This window comes from Dysidea avara, chromosome 5 (genome assembly GCF_963678975.1).
Source record: "Dysidea avara chromosome 5, odDysAvar1.4, whole genome shotgun sequence".
NCBI classification, from domain to species: Eukaryota; Metazoa; Porifera; class Demospongiae; order Dictyoceratida; family Dysideidae; genus Dysidea; species Dysidea avara.
The window spans coordinates 26,181,201-26,198,744 of record NC_089276.1 but is presented as its reverse complement, the minus strand read 5'-3'; the positions used below and the strand labels follow the sequence as shown (position 1 = coordinate 26,198,744).

The 17,544-nt window shown below is 37.3% G+C and overlaps 1 protein-coding gene across 4 annotated transcripts in view; it reads right to left on the bottom strand.

Annotated features, from left to right (window-relative positions):
* Window positions 1-16,114, bottom strand: part of LOC136255858 (uncharacterized) — a 27,219-nt gene extending 11,105 nt beyond the window's left edge. Inside the window, exons 1-11 of one of the 4 annotated variants that reach the window (XM_066048746.1) lie at window positions 16,057-16,114; window positions 15,944-15,989; window positions 15,856-15,888; window positions 11,241-11,552; window positions 7,643-7,780; window positions 7,557-7,595; window positions 6,220-6,276; window positions 6,109-6,168; window positions 5,996-6,055; window positions 5,883-5,942; window positions 5,774-5,833 (exon numbers count right to left, since the gene is read on the bottom strand). In XM_066048746.1, the coding sequence (XP_065904818.1) occupies window positions 5,774-5,833; window positions 5,883-5,942; window positions 5,996-6,055; window positions 6,109-6,168; window positions 6,220-6,276; window positions 7,557-7,595; window positions 7,643-7,780; window positions 11,241-11,346 (580 nt within the window). In that variant the 5' untranslated portion in view covers window positions 11,347-11,552; window positions 15,856-15,888; window positions 15,944-15,989; window positions 16,057-16,114. The remainder of the gene's footprint in view (window positions 1-5,773; window positions 5,834-5,882; window positions 5,943-5,995; window positions 6,056-6,108; window positions 6,169-6,219; window positions 6,277-7,556; window positions 7,596-7,642; window positions 7,781-11,240; window positions 11,553-15,855; window positions 15,889-15,943; window positions 15,990-16,056) is intronic. The other 3 variants (XM_066048748.1, XM_066048747.1, XM_066048749.1) reach the window with 3 other exon arrangements.
* Between the last annotated feature and the right edge of the window lie 1,430 nt (window positions 16,115-17,544).

Here is a 17,544-nt window from a genome sequence, read left to right as displayed (position 1 = left end):
CTGCAAGTAATTTTCCAAGAATCAACATAGCACTATATGATTTGAGAGTAGTTCCTAGAGAGAGTAGGCTTCTTATGTGACCCTCAATGGAGTCATAAAAGGCTCTTAATTCAGTCACTGTGTTCTTCGGTGGAGGTAGATTCATCAGGGCTTACATGTGGGCATTTACTATTGTTTGATTTTGCCCAAATCTCTCCTTGAGGATCTCAACTGAATGTAATTATTTTTCATCTCTCTGCCACAGCACTGGCAGCTTCTCCCTGAAGCTGAGCTCTTAGGTAATTGAACTTTTGTACTCCTGGCAGGACAGGGCTGGAGTCTACAGCCGCACTAAAATAATTCCAGGAAGTCTGCCAGGACAAAGGGTCACTACAGAAGGTGGGTAAATTCAGCTTAGGTAAATGACTGACACTGTGACTGGACTGACTAGCCATACTGCTATGGCTGTTACTACTTGGGAGATGACTCTATATCTCCTGAGATGAGTGAGTTTCCATGTTAAGTGGTACGAATGGTTGCATACTCGCACTTAAATTTAAACTTTGACTAGCAGTTCTGCTCAGGGGTGTGGCTCTACCTATTTTGAGTGACATGAGATAAAGCATTTTATCTGTTCAATTCTCTTAGTACTACTGACTTGTAGCTCTATTGCTTCGTACACATTCTAAGCCGCTTTTCTAACTTCTCTGAGTTCTGTATCTCTCTAGCAATTTTGGCATCTTGTTCTCCAATGGCCTTTGCCTTTCATTGCAGTTTTTTGACAGAAGTAGACAAACTTCCCAACTTAGAATCATCTATTGCTTCACTAGAGTCCATTATTTCAGTTACTGTTTGGTGTAGCTTAGTTAAATGGGTACAGTAGGTCTTGTGAGATGAGTGCCAGCGACGTAAATTCTCCATTGCACTGTATCTTTGTCACAAGTTAACAGTAGCTAACTGTGAAGAGAATACAACAAATAAGAGTTCTTCGGATAAATTCGCTTGCCTTCTGGGGTACAGTCTCACTCCAAATGCCATGACACCCCAGCTTTTTCATAACAGGTTACAAAGGTAGGCATAGCTAGCTGTAAGGCAAAGTGAATCCTGATCATGGCACCAACAATGTATGATAGTATTATGAAGCGGTAAGCCAAACAACTAAGTAGAGAGCGTTTCTTTAGCTACAAGTTTTAAGATACATAACAACCAACTCTACAACGTGGTTACAGCCAATCATATTGCTGTACATGACCTGCATGTGACTGTTTATAATTATGTAATAGTCTATATAAGGTCACTACCTACTGATGAACGCTGTAATGGTGATTTCAAAGACAAAATATGGAGTTTCACCAGTAGAAAAAGTCCTAATATAATACACTATATAACTCTTGGTGATTTTATCACTCACATGACAAGTCATAAATAAATTAGGGGTGCATGCTATCTTTAAAAGATGGGGTTTCAGCTTACACCATTGCAACCCCCCTGTATCTGCCACTGTAGTGGTGTTAGAGAACTTTTGGTCATCTTTTATTAGCATCATAACTGCCTTTCATACATTCTAAGGTAGCCCAACAGGTGCCTTTTGGGGCATACCACAGTATGTACAATGCACACATCATGGATTGCCCATTATCTTCCCTTTTTATGTTCCATTTCTTTTCCCTGACAGTGTAGGGTGTTGATTTGTAGGAGTGATTGTGTCTTCCCTGTGAATCATCTGCATTTTCTGCAGTGACTGGATTGATTGCAGAGGGAGTTATCGTACTGTTCTTTGTTTGTAGTGCGAGATAACGGGCTGGATATAGAGTGAAATGGCTATGTACTTTACTTTTCGGTAATTGACAGCTGGGGTACACATTTAGATATATAATTAATTGATATGTCTGCATGGCACTTTTTTGGTTTGATGTGGTATGTGTGGGGTTCACCAGTCATAATTATGGGAAGTGAAGGGTTGGGAAATTGCAAACCTTCACAATTTCTTCATCGTTTGCAACAGTTAGCTGGAGATATTTCATTTGACAACTCTTTTTACAGTGACTCTCATCCAATGTCTGTATAGTCCTAGCCTCAGCTAGTGACACTACCTCAATCTCAGAGCTGGCTAAAACTGCTGACAGGATCATGGAAGTGGGCATCTCCAATGTTCCAACTGTTTTCACCCCCAAAATATTGACAGTAGGTCTTTCACCACTGAGTAGGACTAGGGAATGATCCTTGAGCAGAAACTCCTTGAACTCAAAGCTGTGTAATGTTATTCACCAGCCTGTTATGCTCAACATCCGCTAGGAGGCTGTAAAGTCGCAGGAAGTCAGCACCAATGATAGGATTTTTCACATCAGCAATTATGAATCCAATGTTTAATGTAAGAAGTCGATTATCATAAGTTGTTATTGATGTGTTATTGACAGCCTGCAGTGTTAGAGTAGACTTGCAGTGGTTATGGTTTGAAACTGAAGGTGGGATAACACTTACTTACTTCAGCTCCAGTGTCCACAAGAAAACATAATCCTGTTACATTGTCAATAATGTTAAATAGATGACTAAATATATGGATGGGGACACCGGTCTTCATCAGTGTATCAAATCATCCAAACAACAAATTTGAAGCCATACTACTGGACCATTGTACAATTGTAAGACTTCGTACAACCAAGCAACCCGCAAAACACAATGTCACTCACTTCTTTTACATGGTGGGCCCACCTGTATATTCCCACCCCAGCAGAGCAACATTTTGAGTACATGCTTCAACTATACCATCTTCTAGTTGTTGGGTATCGCCATTACATATTATAGTCCCTAAAATAACTGGAGATTGGCACCCTTGTGAAGATTACAGAGAGCTAAATAACATCACATCACCTGATAGATATCCTATTCCTCATCTACATGACTTCACTAGTACTCTGCAAAGAGCAACTACTGTATCTTCTCCAAGGTTTAGAGCTTACCATCAAATTCCAGAATAGACCATTAATGGGAACTGATTGCTTTCTTCTCAAAGAAGCTTACACCAGCAGAAACAAGGTACTGTACCTTTGACAGGGATGCTATTAGTGATTTACTATCTGTGTATCAAGCATTTTCAGTACTTCATAAAAGGTTGTTATTTTTGAATCTTTACTGACCACGAGTTGTTAATATTTGCTTTACAGTCTAAATATAATCACACAACTCAGACACCTAGAGTTCATTACTCAATTCACAAGTGATATTCATCATATCAAGGGTCCAGATAATAATAGTGTTGCAGATGCTTTGTCATGGGTGGAGGATACCAATGCAATTCACACAACACAGTCTGCAGCTCAGCTGAGACAGACTTCATCACTCAAATTAGAACCCATACTGTACTGATTCCACCATTCTTTGTGATATGTCAACAGGAGTACCACGCCCATACATGCAATGTAACTTTCGAAGAAATGTGCTTGACTCTTTACATTCTCTAGGACACCCCAGTATAAGGGCAGCACAGAAGTTAGTTACGGCATGTTATGTGTGGCCAGATGTTAACAAAGATGTTGACCATGTCCACATTGACATTGTGGGACCAGTTTCTCAAGGTAACAGTAGTTACATTCTTACTTGTATTGACCACTTTACTAGATGGCCAGAAGCACAGCCTATTTCAGACATTACAGCTAAAACAGTGGCACAGGCATTTGTCCACATTTGGATCTCATGCTTTGGAGTTCCATCCATGGTAACTGACAGGAGACAACATTTTGAATCAGCATTGTGGTCAACACTTATGCAGTTAATGGGCTGTAAACACATTTGCACCACTTCTTATCACCCAATAGCTAATGGGATGATTGAATGTTTTCATCATCAGTTGAAATCCATTTTAAAAATCATACCATAACACAGCCAATTGGACAACAGCACTACCTATGGCCCTGCTGAGTATTTGAACTACAGTAATTACAGTAAAACAAGACTTTCATTGTACTCCATAAGAGTTTGTTTATGGTACCACACTACAGATCCCAAGTGAATTTTTGCCACCACTTCAGAACTTTCAACTGATCCATTAAGCTATGCCACCAAGTTGGAAACAGTGTTGCAACAGCTTATGGCCATACCACCACATCAGCAGAAGCATCGTCAGTGACCTTCTTCAAACTTGTGCTTATGTTTTCCTCTCCACGCCCTTATGAAGTCCTTATTCATAACAAGAAATATTTTACTCTAAACATCAAGGGATGTAAGGAAGTAGTTTCCATGGATTGAATGAAGCCAGCTTACATACAAGTACATAGAACTCACTAGAACACCCGAGTCAGTATATATCACCACCTCATCCCTCATCACCAACTTCTACTTTTTTAGAACCATCTTATAAGCATCACAAAACCACCCGCTCTGGCTGACAAGCGTGATGGCGTGCTCATCTTATTTAATTTTCACTTTGCTATGGGGGGGTACTAGTATTGTAGCAAATCTCGTGATAAAAATTTAGTGAACATTGAGTAGAAGTAATGTATGTTGATTGTAGTTGATTGGATTTTTGTGATGTATGTAATTTGTCGATTCACCATTTAATACTCAACAGTATTACAAAGGACAAACAAAGTACAAGGAAAATAAGGATTTTTAAGTCATTAAAATAAAAGCTAGTGAAAAAAGGGATGCTACCTAGTTACATGTTCAGATATACTACTCAATCCCTATTGGCCAAGGGAGACTGCCTATACCTTCAAATTTACTAGTAGACATTTAATCCCTACCCATGTCTGAAGTAGTGGTCAATTGTCCACTAGTATATCTGCAAGTATTACTAGGTGACCTCCTTGTTTCACTACTTTCTATGATCCCTAATTTTCCTTGTTCTTGCAATATGCGTACACTGTAGTTAACGTGATAGACATTACAATAATGTGTGATATATAGATGGATCAAGGTGTGATGTTCTACTGGGAGAATTAGGCCTAAGAGGACTGGTGGTGCCTGTGACTATGTGTGATACATATGAATAGGTAATTTCAGTGTAATTAGGGAATAATTGTACTTGTAACAGCCAAATTGTACTTGGCTTCACCTTGTGCAATTTTGACTGTTATTCTTACATAGGCCTACGTCAAATATGCCAGCATAATAAAAGCATAATAGGCTGGAGTAGTATGCCAGCATAATGCTAGTGTATTAGGTGGATATTTCAAACTGGAGCTTATTTCCATGAAAATAGATAGATATTCACTAATGGAGCAGTCAGTGGAATCTGCAAACTACAATACATACTGGTAGCTACTTTAGATCGATACTGTCTAATAGAACAGTCACTTTGTAGTGAAATGCTCTAATAGAGAATTCACTGATTAAAATGTTCCAAGAATATTTAAAGAAATATTGCTAACGTAGGAGCATAATGCAAACATAACGGGAACACTGAAGAGCATAATAGGTAGGAAATTCCTGAAAGCATTTTAGGCAAAATTTTGAGCATATCTGACTCAGGCCTACTCATACAATTATTGTCCCAATTGTACTCAAATGTCTGTGATTCCCTACTAATCACATAGTGACCACCTCCTTCACTAGCAAAGCAATAGAAATTTGAAAATTAATCACAGCAAAAGACTAATCACACTTAGCAACTCTTCTCTAGCAACCATTGCTATGATGCAAAATGATGACATTAGCAATGGTTACGTACCATACTGTCAGAGTAACAGTACAGTTATACAGAAACTACGTATCAGTACAATTTGGGACTCCTACTATTGGGACTAAATGTATGGCAGACCAAATCACTATGTAATTACTAACAATATTATCATACCATCAAAACCACAATGACCACTTTGTTCATTAGGTCTAGGACGACCAATGTTCACATTAGCTATGATTGACATGAAACATTTCTAACATTTTATTCACACATACCATACCATCAGGACCATGACGACCATTTTGTTCATTAGGTCTAGGACGACCAATGTTCATATTAGCTATGTGTGATTGACATGAAACATTTCTAACATTTTATTCACACATACCATACCATCAGAACCGCGATGACCACTTTGTTCATTAGGTCTAGGACGACCAATGTTCATATTAGCTATGTGTGATTGACATGAAACATTTCTAACATTTTATTCACACATACCATACCATCAGAACCACGATGACCACTTTGTTCATTAGGTCTAGGACGACCAATGTTCATATTAGCTATGTGTGATAGACATGAAACATTTCTAACATTTTTTAAAGGTATCATACCTTTATAGTAGTCATCATAGTGGCTTTGCTGCTCATGAGGACTAATGGCTCCAATAGCTAAATATACATGCAAGGGTAATCCATCAAATGGCACTTATTATCACAATTTAAAGTATGGTAGTAACTGCACTGTTAGGAGGAAAATTTTGGCTTTTCCTTCAATATCAATGGCAGATCGAGGATAGGGCATTTGGGGCAAATGCACCCCCCCTCTTTCCTTCTCACCTTGTGGAGGAGCTGGGAATACTTCTGATTAAAACAGTAAACTTTATCTCAGGCCAAGATCAGTTTTATGCACATTTTACTAGTATTATTACAAATTCACGTAAAACCAGTGAACTACAGCTGTGAAATTGTCACCACCTTCGTGCATACTAAGTGCCTCTAAAAATAATTATCGTGTTGCTGTTGTTTCAGCCTTTTTTAAGATTTCACAACCATTTACAAAGGCCAGAATGGCAAAAAGCTACAATGAGACACTACTAAGAACTAAGAGGTGATTATTTGCTGCTTCAAAAATGCAGCAACTAACAAGGGAATCTGGCTCTCCCCAACCATCTAGAACTTATCCTGTATGTATCCCTCCCTTTGCCAGCTCCTGGATCTGTCCCCTGAATATCACCCAATAAAAACCTCTCTTTTCCTTTAAAACAGTTTGGCAGCACTGTTTAGGCATAAAAAGGCCTAAAAATGCCTCCAGGACAGCCCCAAATTATTTCATCAAGTTTCTATGGAATTTTAGAAAGTTTTATTTTAGTTGAATTTTATACTAACTAATTAACTGGCTAACTGACTCACTGACTGACTGAATAATTGACTGACTGACTGACTGACTGACTGATTGACTGACTAACGATTATGATTATGATTATGATTATAATTAAATACGGGTAAAGGCAAAGCCTGTATACCCGAGCTAACTAGCTGATGCCTTCAGCCAAGCATAACTCACAATTCCTGTAGTGACTGAATTGATTACAGAGATGCTTTTCTTACTGTTCTTTGTCTGTATAATACCATATACGTAACAGGTGGAACATAGGTGAACATGCCACAACAATTTCCAGTAGTAGTTGATGGTTGGGACATGTGGTAAATCACTATAGTAGCTATGTCTAGCTGGCACTGCTCTTTTCTTTGATGTGGGATGCATTGGAGTACATAGGGATCATAAAGCAATGAAACAAGGAAGGTCATCTACACCTGCAGCTATCACATTTCATCTCTGTGTATGACTGAAGTAGGAATTAAAATGTCCACTAGTATAGCTGCAGGTATAGATGACATCATTGCTTTTTAGTCTCTACAAAATTTATAAGTTTTCATATGTATCATACCATTATAGTCGTGATGACGATTTTGCCCAAAGAGTCCACCTAATAAAACCAAGTGCAACACAGGTACTGTATGTGTTTATTCTTACCTGTTCTACAACGTCGTGTAATTCTTGGAAGGCAACAATACATAATTAAGAGCCATAGCAAAATGACTGCAAATATTACTACCATCCAAATTACAATAGATGGATCAACTGATGAATCCGATGAATCAAGTACATTATCTGAATAAAGAATAAATCATTGTATGTGATATGTGCATATAATTTCTTTGCTTACATACCAGTTAGAGTGAAACCCATATAATCAAATAATAATTTTATAACGAACTATTAAGAATAATAAAAAATGTGGCTATAATTCTGTCATAAAAATAGTATAGCATCAGAAAATGAACATTTCGTGCACTTTGTGATACAATTACGAAACTTTCCATACAAATTGTGACATATGTTTTTTTGATATAGTGCCATCACGGATTTGACCTTTGGTGACCTTTACAGCCATTTGTCTAATAATTTTTGTGTTTTTATCTCCCTGAGGCATTATTTTACACTGTTAAACATGGTATCAAATTAAAGGTGTTGATCTAAGAACAATATTGATTTTGTTTGAAGTATCTCATTCCCTTACACAGCTATGATCATTTTTATAAATCATAAAGTTTTTTCCTTTCTGGTGTAAATTAAAAGGCAAGTAATTCATAGAATTTCATGGCTAATATAAATGATCATAACTTTGGAATGCAATCACCTATTGACTTCAAATCAAGTAGTTCATTTTAGTAGCTAGCACCTTTAATTTGAAACTGTGCAAAATGATGCCCTCTGGCAGATAAAAACAATGAATTTTCATACAAAAAATGGCTGTAAAGGTCACCAAAAGGTCAAATATGCAATGGCACTATATCAAAAAATATATGTCACAAGGAGTATATACAACTTACATGGAAAGCTTCATAATTGTATCAAAAAGTGCACAACTATTGGACTATGTCGCTCTACTAGGTGAAAAACAATCCATGTGATGGTATCCATAGTACCATTGGTAATGCTGTAAACATGCACAAATAGGAATAGTTTAACTGTTACAAATGTTGAAGTGCTGATTGTTTGGTACATTTGTCTGACCATTGTTTCAAAATTTTGTGGCACAATCATGTTCATGGTAAGTTTACTAAGCTTTTTTGTCATACTTTGCAAAACAACTGATCTGTGAAAAAGGGTCCAGCCTTCAAAAGCCTGATTAAATAAAGTTGTGCACCAACAGAAATTTGACCAAAGCAAAACATGTTTGGGTGGTATAGGCTTTAGCCCCATTGGCTGTACAACACACAACTGGTTGTTAGTTAGTTTGTCTGGTGTTATATTTGACACAGGTGTACTGCAAGGGACTGTGAGTAGCACATTTTTGCATCACTGCTCATAACTTGGTTTGTTATATTTGTTTAAGCAATGATTTTCAAAAATTGATAATTAGCAAGCCAAAAATACTTTACTGTGCGCATTTTTTGCACGACTTGCCCAGGGTCAGAAGACAGTAGTCACTAGCCACTATCTGTATTTTGATGTGTGTATCATACAGAAGTGGGAACTGCACAACTTATTGTGGTGCTTGATTTATACAGTCTTTTACACTATATATGTATACTATAAAAAGGTATGTGTTGTGTTTTTATGTATTATTATAATCAACACATTAGTGGATATAATTCATTAGTAGACCAGTATTTTAAAAAATAATTTTAAAATGAAGTAGGGATCTATGCAATAAACAGTAGTGAAACAAGAGATGAATGATGGTATTACAGCATAGCTAGGTGGGAAAGCCCCTACTTTGGCATTAAGCAAAATTATAGCTAATGTGCCAAAGTAGGAACTTTCCCATCGAGCTATGCTGTAATACCATCATTTATCTCTTGTTTCACTACTTTTTATTACATAGATCCCTACTTCATTTTTACATTAACAATTTTTAAAAATACTAGTTTGCTTAGTTTTGGGTGTAGCACAGCTAGCTAGTTACAGCTTATTAAACTACGAACTGTGCTAAATTTGGAAGCACACAGGCCCGTAGTAGGGTCCATAGCTTACCGTTGATCGTAGTAGCAGTTGTCTGGAGCTTAGTCTTGACTAACAGGATAAAGCAATACAATTTCTACTTGAGCACTATCCAATCACATGAATCACTCGCTGATCCCGCTGTACAGCACTGAGTGGCTGAGTCACTGTGTTCAGAGGAACAAGTTGTCGAGTATCAGTCCGTCTAAAAATCACTTTGGATTGTAGTCTAGGTGTTGGCAAAAGTTGAAGTGACAACTCAGCAGCCTTAATGTTTCACATGTAACACTTGAAATTATAAGCGCCCTGCTCTTTCAGCAGCATAAGTGCTTTCTGAAATAATTTTGTGGTGTCTACAGAAAAGTGTTGATACGGAAAATTAATGCTTCAGTATGGTTTTGATGCTTGATGAAGAAGACAACCAACCTGATTGAAGGTAAAAGGAAAGACAAGGGGCACAGGGTGTACACTCGTTGGAATCCCAAAAGGCATATCCCACTGGTGAGCTTGTTGTTGTGGCATAAAATGGTGACCATGCGCTACTTCGTTTGGGCTCTAGGCTTGCGACTGTGGTCAGTGAGTGAGTGAGTGAGTGAGTGAGTGAGTGAGTGAGTGAGTGAGTGAGTGAGTGAGTGAGTGAGTGAGCCGTGAGACAAAATTTCAAGTTATGGAGATTTAAACAAAATTCAATATCTGGTCACTGGTAAGTGTTTTCTTGTTTTTAATGCTGTATTTCATGTTATGGACAAATATTATTCTGTAAAGGTGATTATGGTGGCATAAGATGTTTCTAGGATGATTTTTAAAGGTGGAATTTTAGGTGGCGCATGTCACTTTTGATGCAAACCCTAAAACAGTACTGATAATTGAGTTTTAATGTTGTATAGGGTTCTTGTTCCAGCAAGAATGTAGATGAGTGTCAGCAAGGAGAGAACGTCACATTAAGTCATCATCATCTTGATTCAAGTGTATCCGTGGTGTTTACTTAGTGGAGATGTATTAAAATATTTAACTTGGATAGTGAATGCAGTTCAGAAGAAAATGCATGTTCTCTCCATAATTGTATTACTGTGACTTTCTTTGTGATTGTAAAGGTAAAAACTATCATTGGTAGAAACTTGGATATGGATCAATACATAACTACAGTATATAAGTGATTTACCAGGACAAAATTTCCTAAATGACCATTGAGCACTGTGAGGTGTAATTGAATAGCTTTCATCTAAATGCCACAGTTCTGTCAATTACTCGCATACAACATACACTACTCTAATAGAACACACAGTTGGTGGGTTAAAATAATGTTATCCAACTTGACATTTCGTGAAAGTAGTGATGTCCATGTGACTCACATGCATACATACAAACATACGTACATACGTACGTACATACATACATACATACATACGTACGTATGTACGTACATACATACATATATTCATACATATATTCATACATACATGCATGCATGCATACATACATACATACATACATACATACATACATACATACATACATACATACATACATACATACATACATACATACGTACGTACGTACATACATACATATGTACATACATATGTTCATACATGCATGCATGCATACATTTATGTATATATACCTGGTGCTACATGCAGGATAGCAGATACACATGACTTTCCACATTTGTTAGATGTGCAATAAGAATATGCTCCTGAATCATTTAAAGATAAATTTTGGATAGCCATTGAGCTATATGTTCTTCCATTGCTGATGAAGTTGGAGATAAACACATGTCCACTATCATTTAATGGAGCATATAATCTTGACCAATTACCATCATTCAAAAATGGGGTGATACTGCTCAGCACTGCTACAGTGAAATTACGAGATGTCCCTATAAATTCATTTTCATCTTTGTCAAAATTTACTGGATCGATTATTGGAGCTGAACCTATAACAGAAAGATATCCAATGACAAATATACACGCTGCTTTAAAAATTCCTCAATTAATATAGTGTACTGTACTATAGTGTACTGTAGTATTCATTCATGTGGCCAAGAAAGCCAGCGTGCCACACCGTGAGTATATTTGCAAGAAAAATCAAATGCAGTTTTCACACTTACATAGCTCTGCACCCATTTTCAAAGTTTTTCTGGTGAAAAAATTCGAAATAAAACACTTAAATAACACATTAAACAATAATTAGTCATGCAGTGGGTAAAGCCCAATCTTTGCCTGGATCAACTCAACAGCAGCTAAAGAGTTTACTTGAGTGAGCCTGCTGCCAGAAGATCGAGAACTACGTAAACATCTAATGGCTGACTGTTGCAAAGAAAAAGACAAGCAACATCTGATCCAACCCAACCCGATAGCATAATGAACATTCCTCTTCTCTGATAGGCAGAAGCCAGATGTTCATAGAACACAACTGCTTGATTGGCCATCACATCTGCTGCAGAGAAAACATTATAGAAATAAGAAATAAAACAGTCGCCTCAAGTATAATTTGAGTACCCAATAGGCTTGATTTTTTCAAACATTGCTCAAAAGCATAAAAGCATAATGTAATTCATTGCAGTGCAATATATTACAGTTAACATGCCTTGGTGGGGTGTAGAATTACGTACCATACCACAGTAAGTGAAGCCAACATGCCTTAGGAATACAATAAAAGAATATAAACTAGCTATTCATGTTTTGTTATAGCATCATGAATTGAAATCAGTATGCTTGATTCAGGTTAGGATAAGTGAAATGTGATGATGTCATAATCATTTATTGTACAAATCATAAACTAATTTGGTAGGGTTAAGATCACGAGATCCCTCCCATAACACATGCTACGTTTGCAGACAGAAAAAAATTATTTGAATATCTACACACATGATATACCTAGCTTCTGCTCTAAATACCCACAGAATTTGCTCAGTTATTTATGTGTATTTCTGTGAGCTAGGCAATATGTTTATTCCTATAGCTTATTGCAGTAGTGTTATTGCAAGCGTATCATTACATGCATGACATTGTATACATGTCACTGCATGCGTGCTATCGCATGCTTGCTGTCACATGCGTACTGTCACATGCGTGCTGTTGCATGTGTGTTGTTGCATGCATGCTGTCGCAGCATTGTTAGGACATTAATACTTGATTCTGCTTGCGGGCATCTCCAGCTGTCTGCTCATGTTTTTGTACATCCTGCCAGGCAACATATATAGTCTCATGGTATTTAGTTAATTGTTTCATAAACAACACAGTTTGTGCTCCCATGTTAATACATTACCTTCAACTACTTAAAGTATATACTGCATGTGTATAGCCAGCAACTGTGTTTCTGGGTTAGCCAGATGACTTCACTTTCTGCTCTGATTATCTGCTGCCATTGTGGCCTTCATAAATACATTTTCTTGCCTGGATATGTTTTTGAGCTACTTTGAGTTACTTAATCATTATTTCATTCCATATAATTAAATCAAATGCGGCTGTGACAAACACCATTTATGACTGTTACATGTTCCTAATGTGCATAATTTCACTGTGTACCCCTCCTTTCCATTACTAAGGCTTAAATTACAGGTATATTCCCATTGGATGTATGTATTCTTCTCATTCCGTGTGTGTGTGTGTGTGTGTGTGTGTGTGTGTGTGTGTGTGTGTGTGTGTGTGTGTGTGTGTGTGTGTGTGTGTGTGTGTGTGTGTGTGTGTGTGTGTGTGTGTGTGTGTGTGTGTGTGTGTGTGTGTGTGTGTGTGTGATACCAGCTAATATGGTGGTAGTATTGCTGTAACAGGGTGATAGGAAACTTAAGAAATTTGGAGACAATTTGGGAGCTAATTATTTGCACATCAAACCTCAGAATTAAGCCAAATTTTGAAGGCTTGTATTTCACAATCGTGTTAGGAAATCTTGCTCAAATTTGGTATGTGGGGTGCTGAAGGTGGCGGGCATTTACAGTATAAGAATGATTCCAATTCGCAAAGGGAGAAATATTTTCCAACTTAGAGAGGAACATATTTCCCCTCCCTGCAAGGTTTGGTGATTTAGGAATTACTGATCCTGTTCTGTAGTATAATGATGTAATTATTATTATTTAATCAATGTATGCATGCGTGTACTATTTTTAGACTGTGTGCCATGTGATTGAGTTATGATTACTATCACTATCCAACAGTTCAGTTGTCATCTCCCAAGTATGATGCATCCATTAAGGTCACTGAACTTATACAGTCATTGCCTTTTCCCAGTCAGGTGTATGCTCATATGATGCTTGAAGCATTCAGCTGTCTTTAAGGTCTGTTGTTCAGCATTTAAAGTCTATTACAATTGTTTCTGCTAAGAGTGTGCTTGTATTATTGGAGCAAGCTTCTCCAAGTTTGAAGAGAGCTTTGGAGCTGTCTTCTGAATGGAATGCTTCCACTTGGCTCACTATACTTCCTGTTCAGGAACATGGGTTTATTCTTCGCAAGGTAGCTTTTCATGGCTCTGTTATGGATGGGACCCTGCTAGATTTCCTGGTCACTGTCCTTGTGGGATAAAGTTTCCACTGAATATACTCTTTCTTGCATAGGCGGCAGAAAGGGCCCCCCTCAGAATGATATCATGCAAAATTATCCCTCTTGGGGTGGGGCTGAAAACTGTGATCAAGATCAAGATACTCTAACAGAGCAGTCACTCTAATAATAGTATAGCGCCGTAGCCCCCTAAATTGGCAATATTGTGCACTTTTTCATAAAGCCATGAAACTTTCCACATAAATAGTACTCCTCAATACATGTATTTTTAGATATAGTGCAATCGCTGATTTGACCTTTGGTGACCTTTACGGCCATTTTTGTACAAAAAATTGATCATTTTTGTTTTTAACTCCCTGAGGCAGTAATTAACTTGTTAAAACATGGTACCAAACGAAAGATCTTGCTGATAGAAACAACTTAGTTTTTATTTGAAGTCAATAGGTGATTTCATTACAAAGTTATGATCATTTTTATTAGCTACAAAATTTGATAAATTTATGCATAATTATCTGCCCACAGGTAATTCACACCTTGAGGGGAGGTAAATATATCAAATTTTGTAGCTAATAAAAATGATCATAACTTTTTAATGAAATCACCTATTGACTTCAAATAAAAACCAAGTTGTTTCTTTCAGCAAGATCTTTTGTTTGGTACCATGTTTTAACACGTTAATTACTGCCTCAGGGAGTTAAAGACAATAAATGATCAATTTTCTGTACAAAAATGGCCGTAAAGGTCACCAAAGGTCAAATCAGCGATGGCACTATATCTAAAAATACATGTATCGAGGAGTACTATTTATGTGGAAAGTTTCATGGCTTTATGAAAAAGTGCACGATTTTTTGGTTGTGCCGCTATACTATAAAGCAATCACAGTATTAGAGCAGTGTGTAGCAAGCCATGTAAGGATTTTAAAGGATTTTTAGGCAGTTTATCAGTATAAATTCGTAGCTGGTGAGGTGGGTAGCTATTGTCAGCTGGTTGTGACTTTTTTTTGGTCTCACCTTACCAAACCAGAGACAATGTAGTGCCTCAGTTCATTTCTTCCCCTGGTCAGCTCCCCCCTCATATCAACTACTTCCTCAGCCACTGCTTTCTTGCCCTAAAGGTGGATTTCCAACTATTAGACATAATGAAATGCTTACAGAGGTATGCCATGAAGTGCAGGTTGAACTTTGCAGCCAATTTCTGGAGGACAATTTGATCATGCCACCCTAAACACTGGAGATGGGGCTCACTTAGATATTTCTATGAATAGATTTTGGGGTGGTAGATGTGAGAAGTCGTGCATTGATCAGAGAGTATGTATTAGATAGAGTAATTTTTGATGTTTTCTGGAAGTGTAAATAATCAGTCAGTAAACAGTAACCTTGAGTAATGCAATAATAATGTGTTGCATGTCCGTGTTTGCTGCCATTCGGATGAACAATACACATATTTAATCTTGAAAACTGTATTTTTGTATTGGCATAATGCTTGATAATTTGCTAGCCTGTTATGCTTAAAATTTTGTCAGCATAATTGGCACATGCCTATATAATATAGCCGCAGACCTACTTTTCATTTTTATTGTACCTACTCAAACGTGCAACTCCTAGCTATTGTTTCCTTAGTACACAATTCGTAACTGGCAAACCCGTACATACCACATCAAAATAATTATATCTAAAATTGTGCATCCCAATGCAATGGACTAACTATAACAGTGTCGATTAAGATATAATAGAATGGACTAACCCTTGATGGTCCTGGTTTGCTGATATCATCAACCTAAGAAAAAAATTGCAATTGCATTAGTTTACAGGTAGCTACTCCTTATCCATACCGGTAAATTTCTTGACACAGCATCAATGTCTTGCATACTTGAACCACTGTAGCCGCATGCATTATATAACATAAATGCATGGAAACACACAAAGTAATGCTATTTGTACATACCAGTTTCTTAAGTGGTTTCGGAGTACAGAAATAGTTACTATTTTGCCACATCGTTTACATTGTTCTTTTGGCTGATCAAAACACTAATAAAGACGAAAGGTCATGTATACGGACAGAAAATACATGATAGCACACATGGTAAGAATCGGTCACCTTTAGGCTAGCTAAATTAATATAAGTGGGGGTATGTAGCTGCTTTAGACATGTGGATTATAGTGAACACTTAAATCCAAGATGGACTTTCTAAACAGGTGGCCACGTACTATATATCATAAGGCAGATTTCACCACACATATCTATATAGCAAATGTGATTTTCATTATACCAACTAAGCAGAAAATATTCTGGTAGCAATTTTCCACTGTCTTGTTCACATTCATTTTTGTGGCTTAGAGTACCCTATAATTTTAACACAAGAGACAACAGACTGCTGTAAACAATCCACCTGGAACTCTCCAACCAAGTTGGATCCACCCAGCTGTAAACAATACACACTCAGAACTCTCCCACCAAGTCAGTTGGCTCCACCCAACTGCAAACAACACCTGAGAACACTGCCCAAGTATTTCATAAATGCATGGTAGAGAACATTGTGGTTACTACAGATGTGTGTAATGTGAATTAAAATAATTAGGAATGATGCATGTGGCTGACATTAACCATGCATGCATTATTATTAGCTCGATCATGTAGGCATGGGTATCCACTACAGGCATATCCTAAAGTTGTAGCTACATGCACATATGTACTGTACATTCTTGCACAAAATACAATCATGTCATAGAATATAGCTATACTATCTCATGGTAGCTACTTATCTATTGTACCTCTTCTTTTACTTCATCAAGTGTCAGGTTATGCTGAATTGGCCTTACATATATCTTTGAGTGGTGGACTACAGCCTTCAAGTAATCTACAGTGTACCCATTTTCTGGACATAGGATTAATTCCAGCTTCCTTCCTATAGTGTTTATTCTCATTAGTTCAAAGCCTCCAGCAGAGGCTAGCTTTGGAAAAGTGGTGATTAAATCATCATGCACATCGCACTCAATATGTTACTTGTAATGGTTCTCAATCATCACCCATCAATGTTATTAGTGGAGTGCCCCAGGGCACTGTCCTCGGACCCTTATTATTCTTAGTTTACATTAATGACTTACCTGATTGTGTATCATCTTCTTGTGGCTTGTTTGCTGATGATTGTCTGCTCTATAGACCAATACATACTACAGATGATAGTCGTTTCTTACAGGAGGATTTGTTACGAATTGAAGAGTGGGCTAATAAATGGATGATGACATTTAACACAGATAAATGTGAAGTATTACAAGTTACTTTAAGTAATCCAAAACCCACAAGCTATTTCCTGTACAATAATCAACTAAGAATGGTTAGTCATGCAAAATACCTTGGTGTGATATTGGACTCTAAGATGAACTTTAACAAACATATTACCACTATTTGCAGAAAAGCTAATAGTGTATTGGC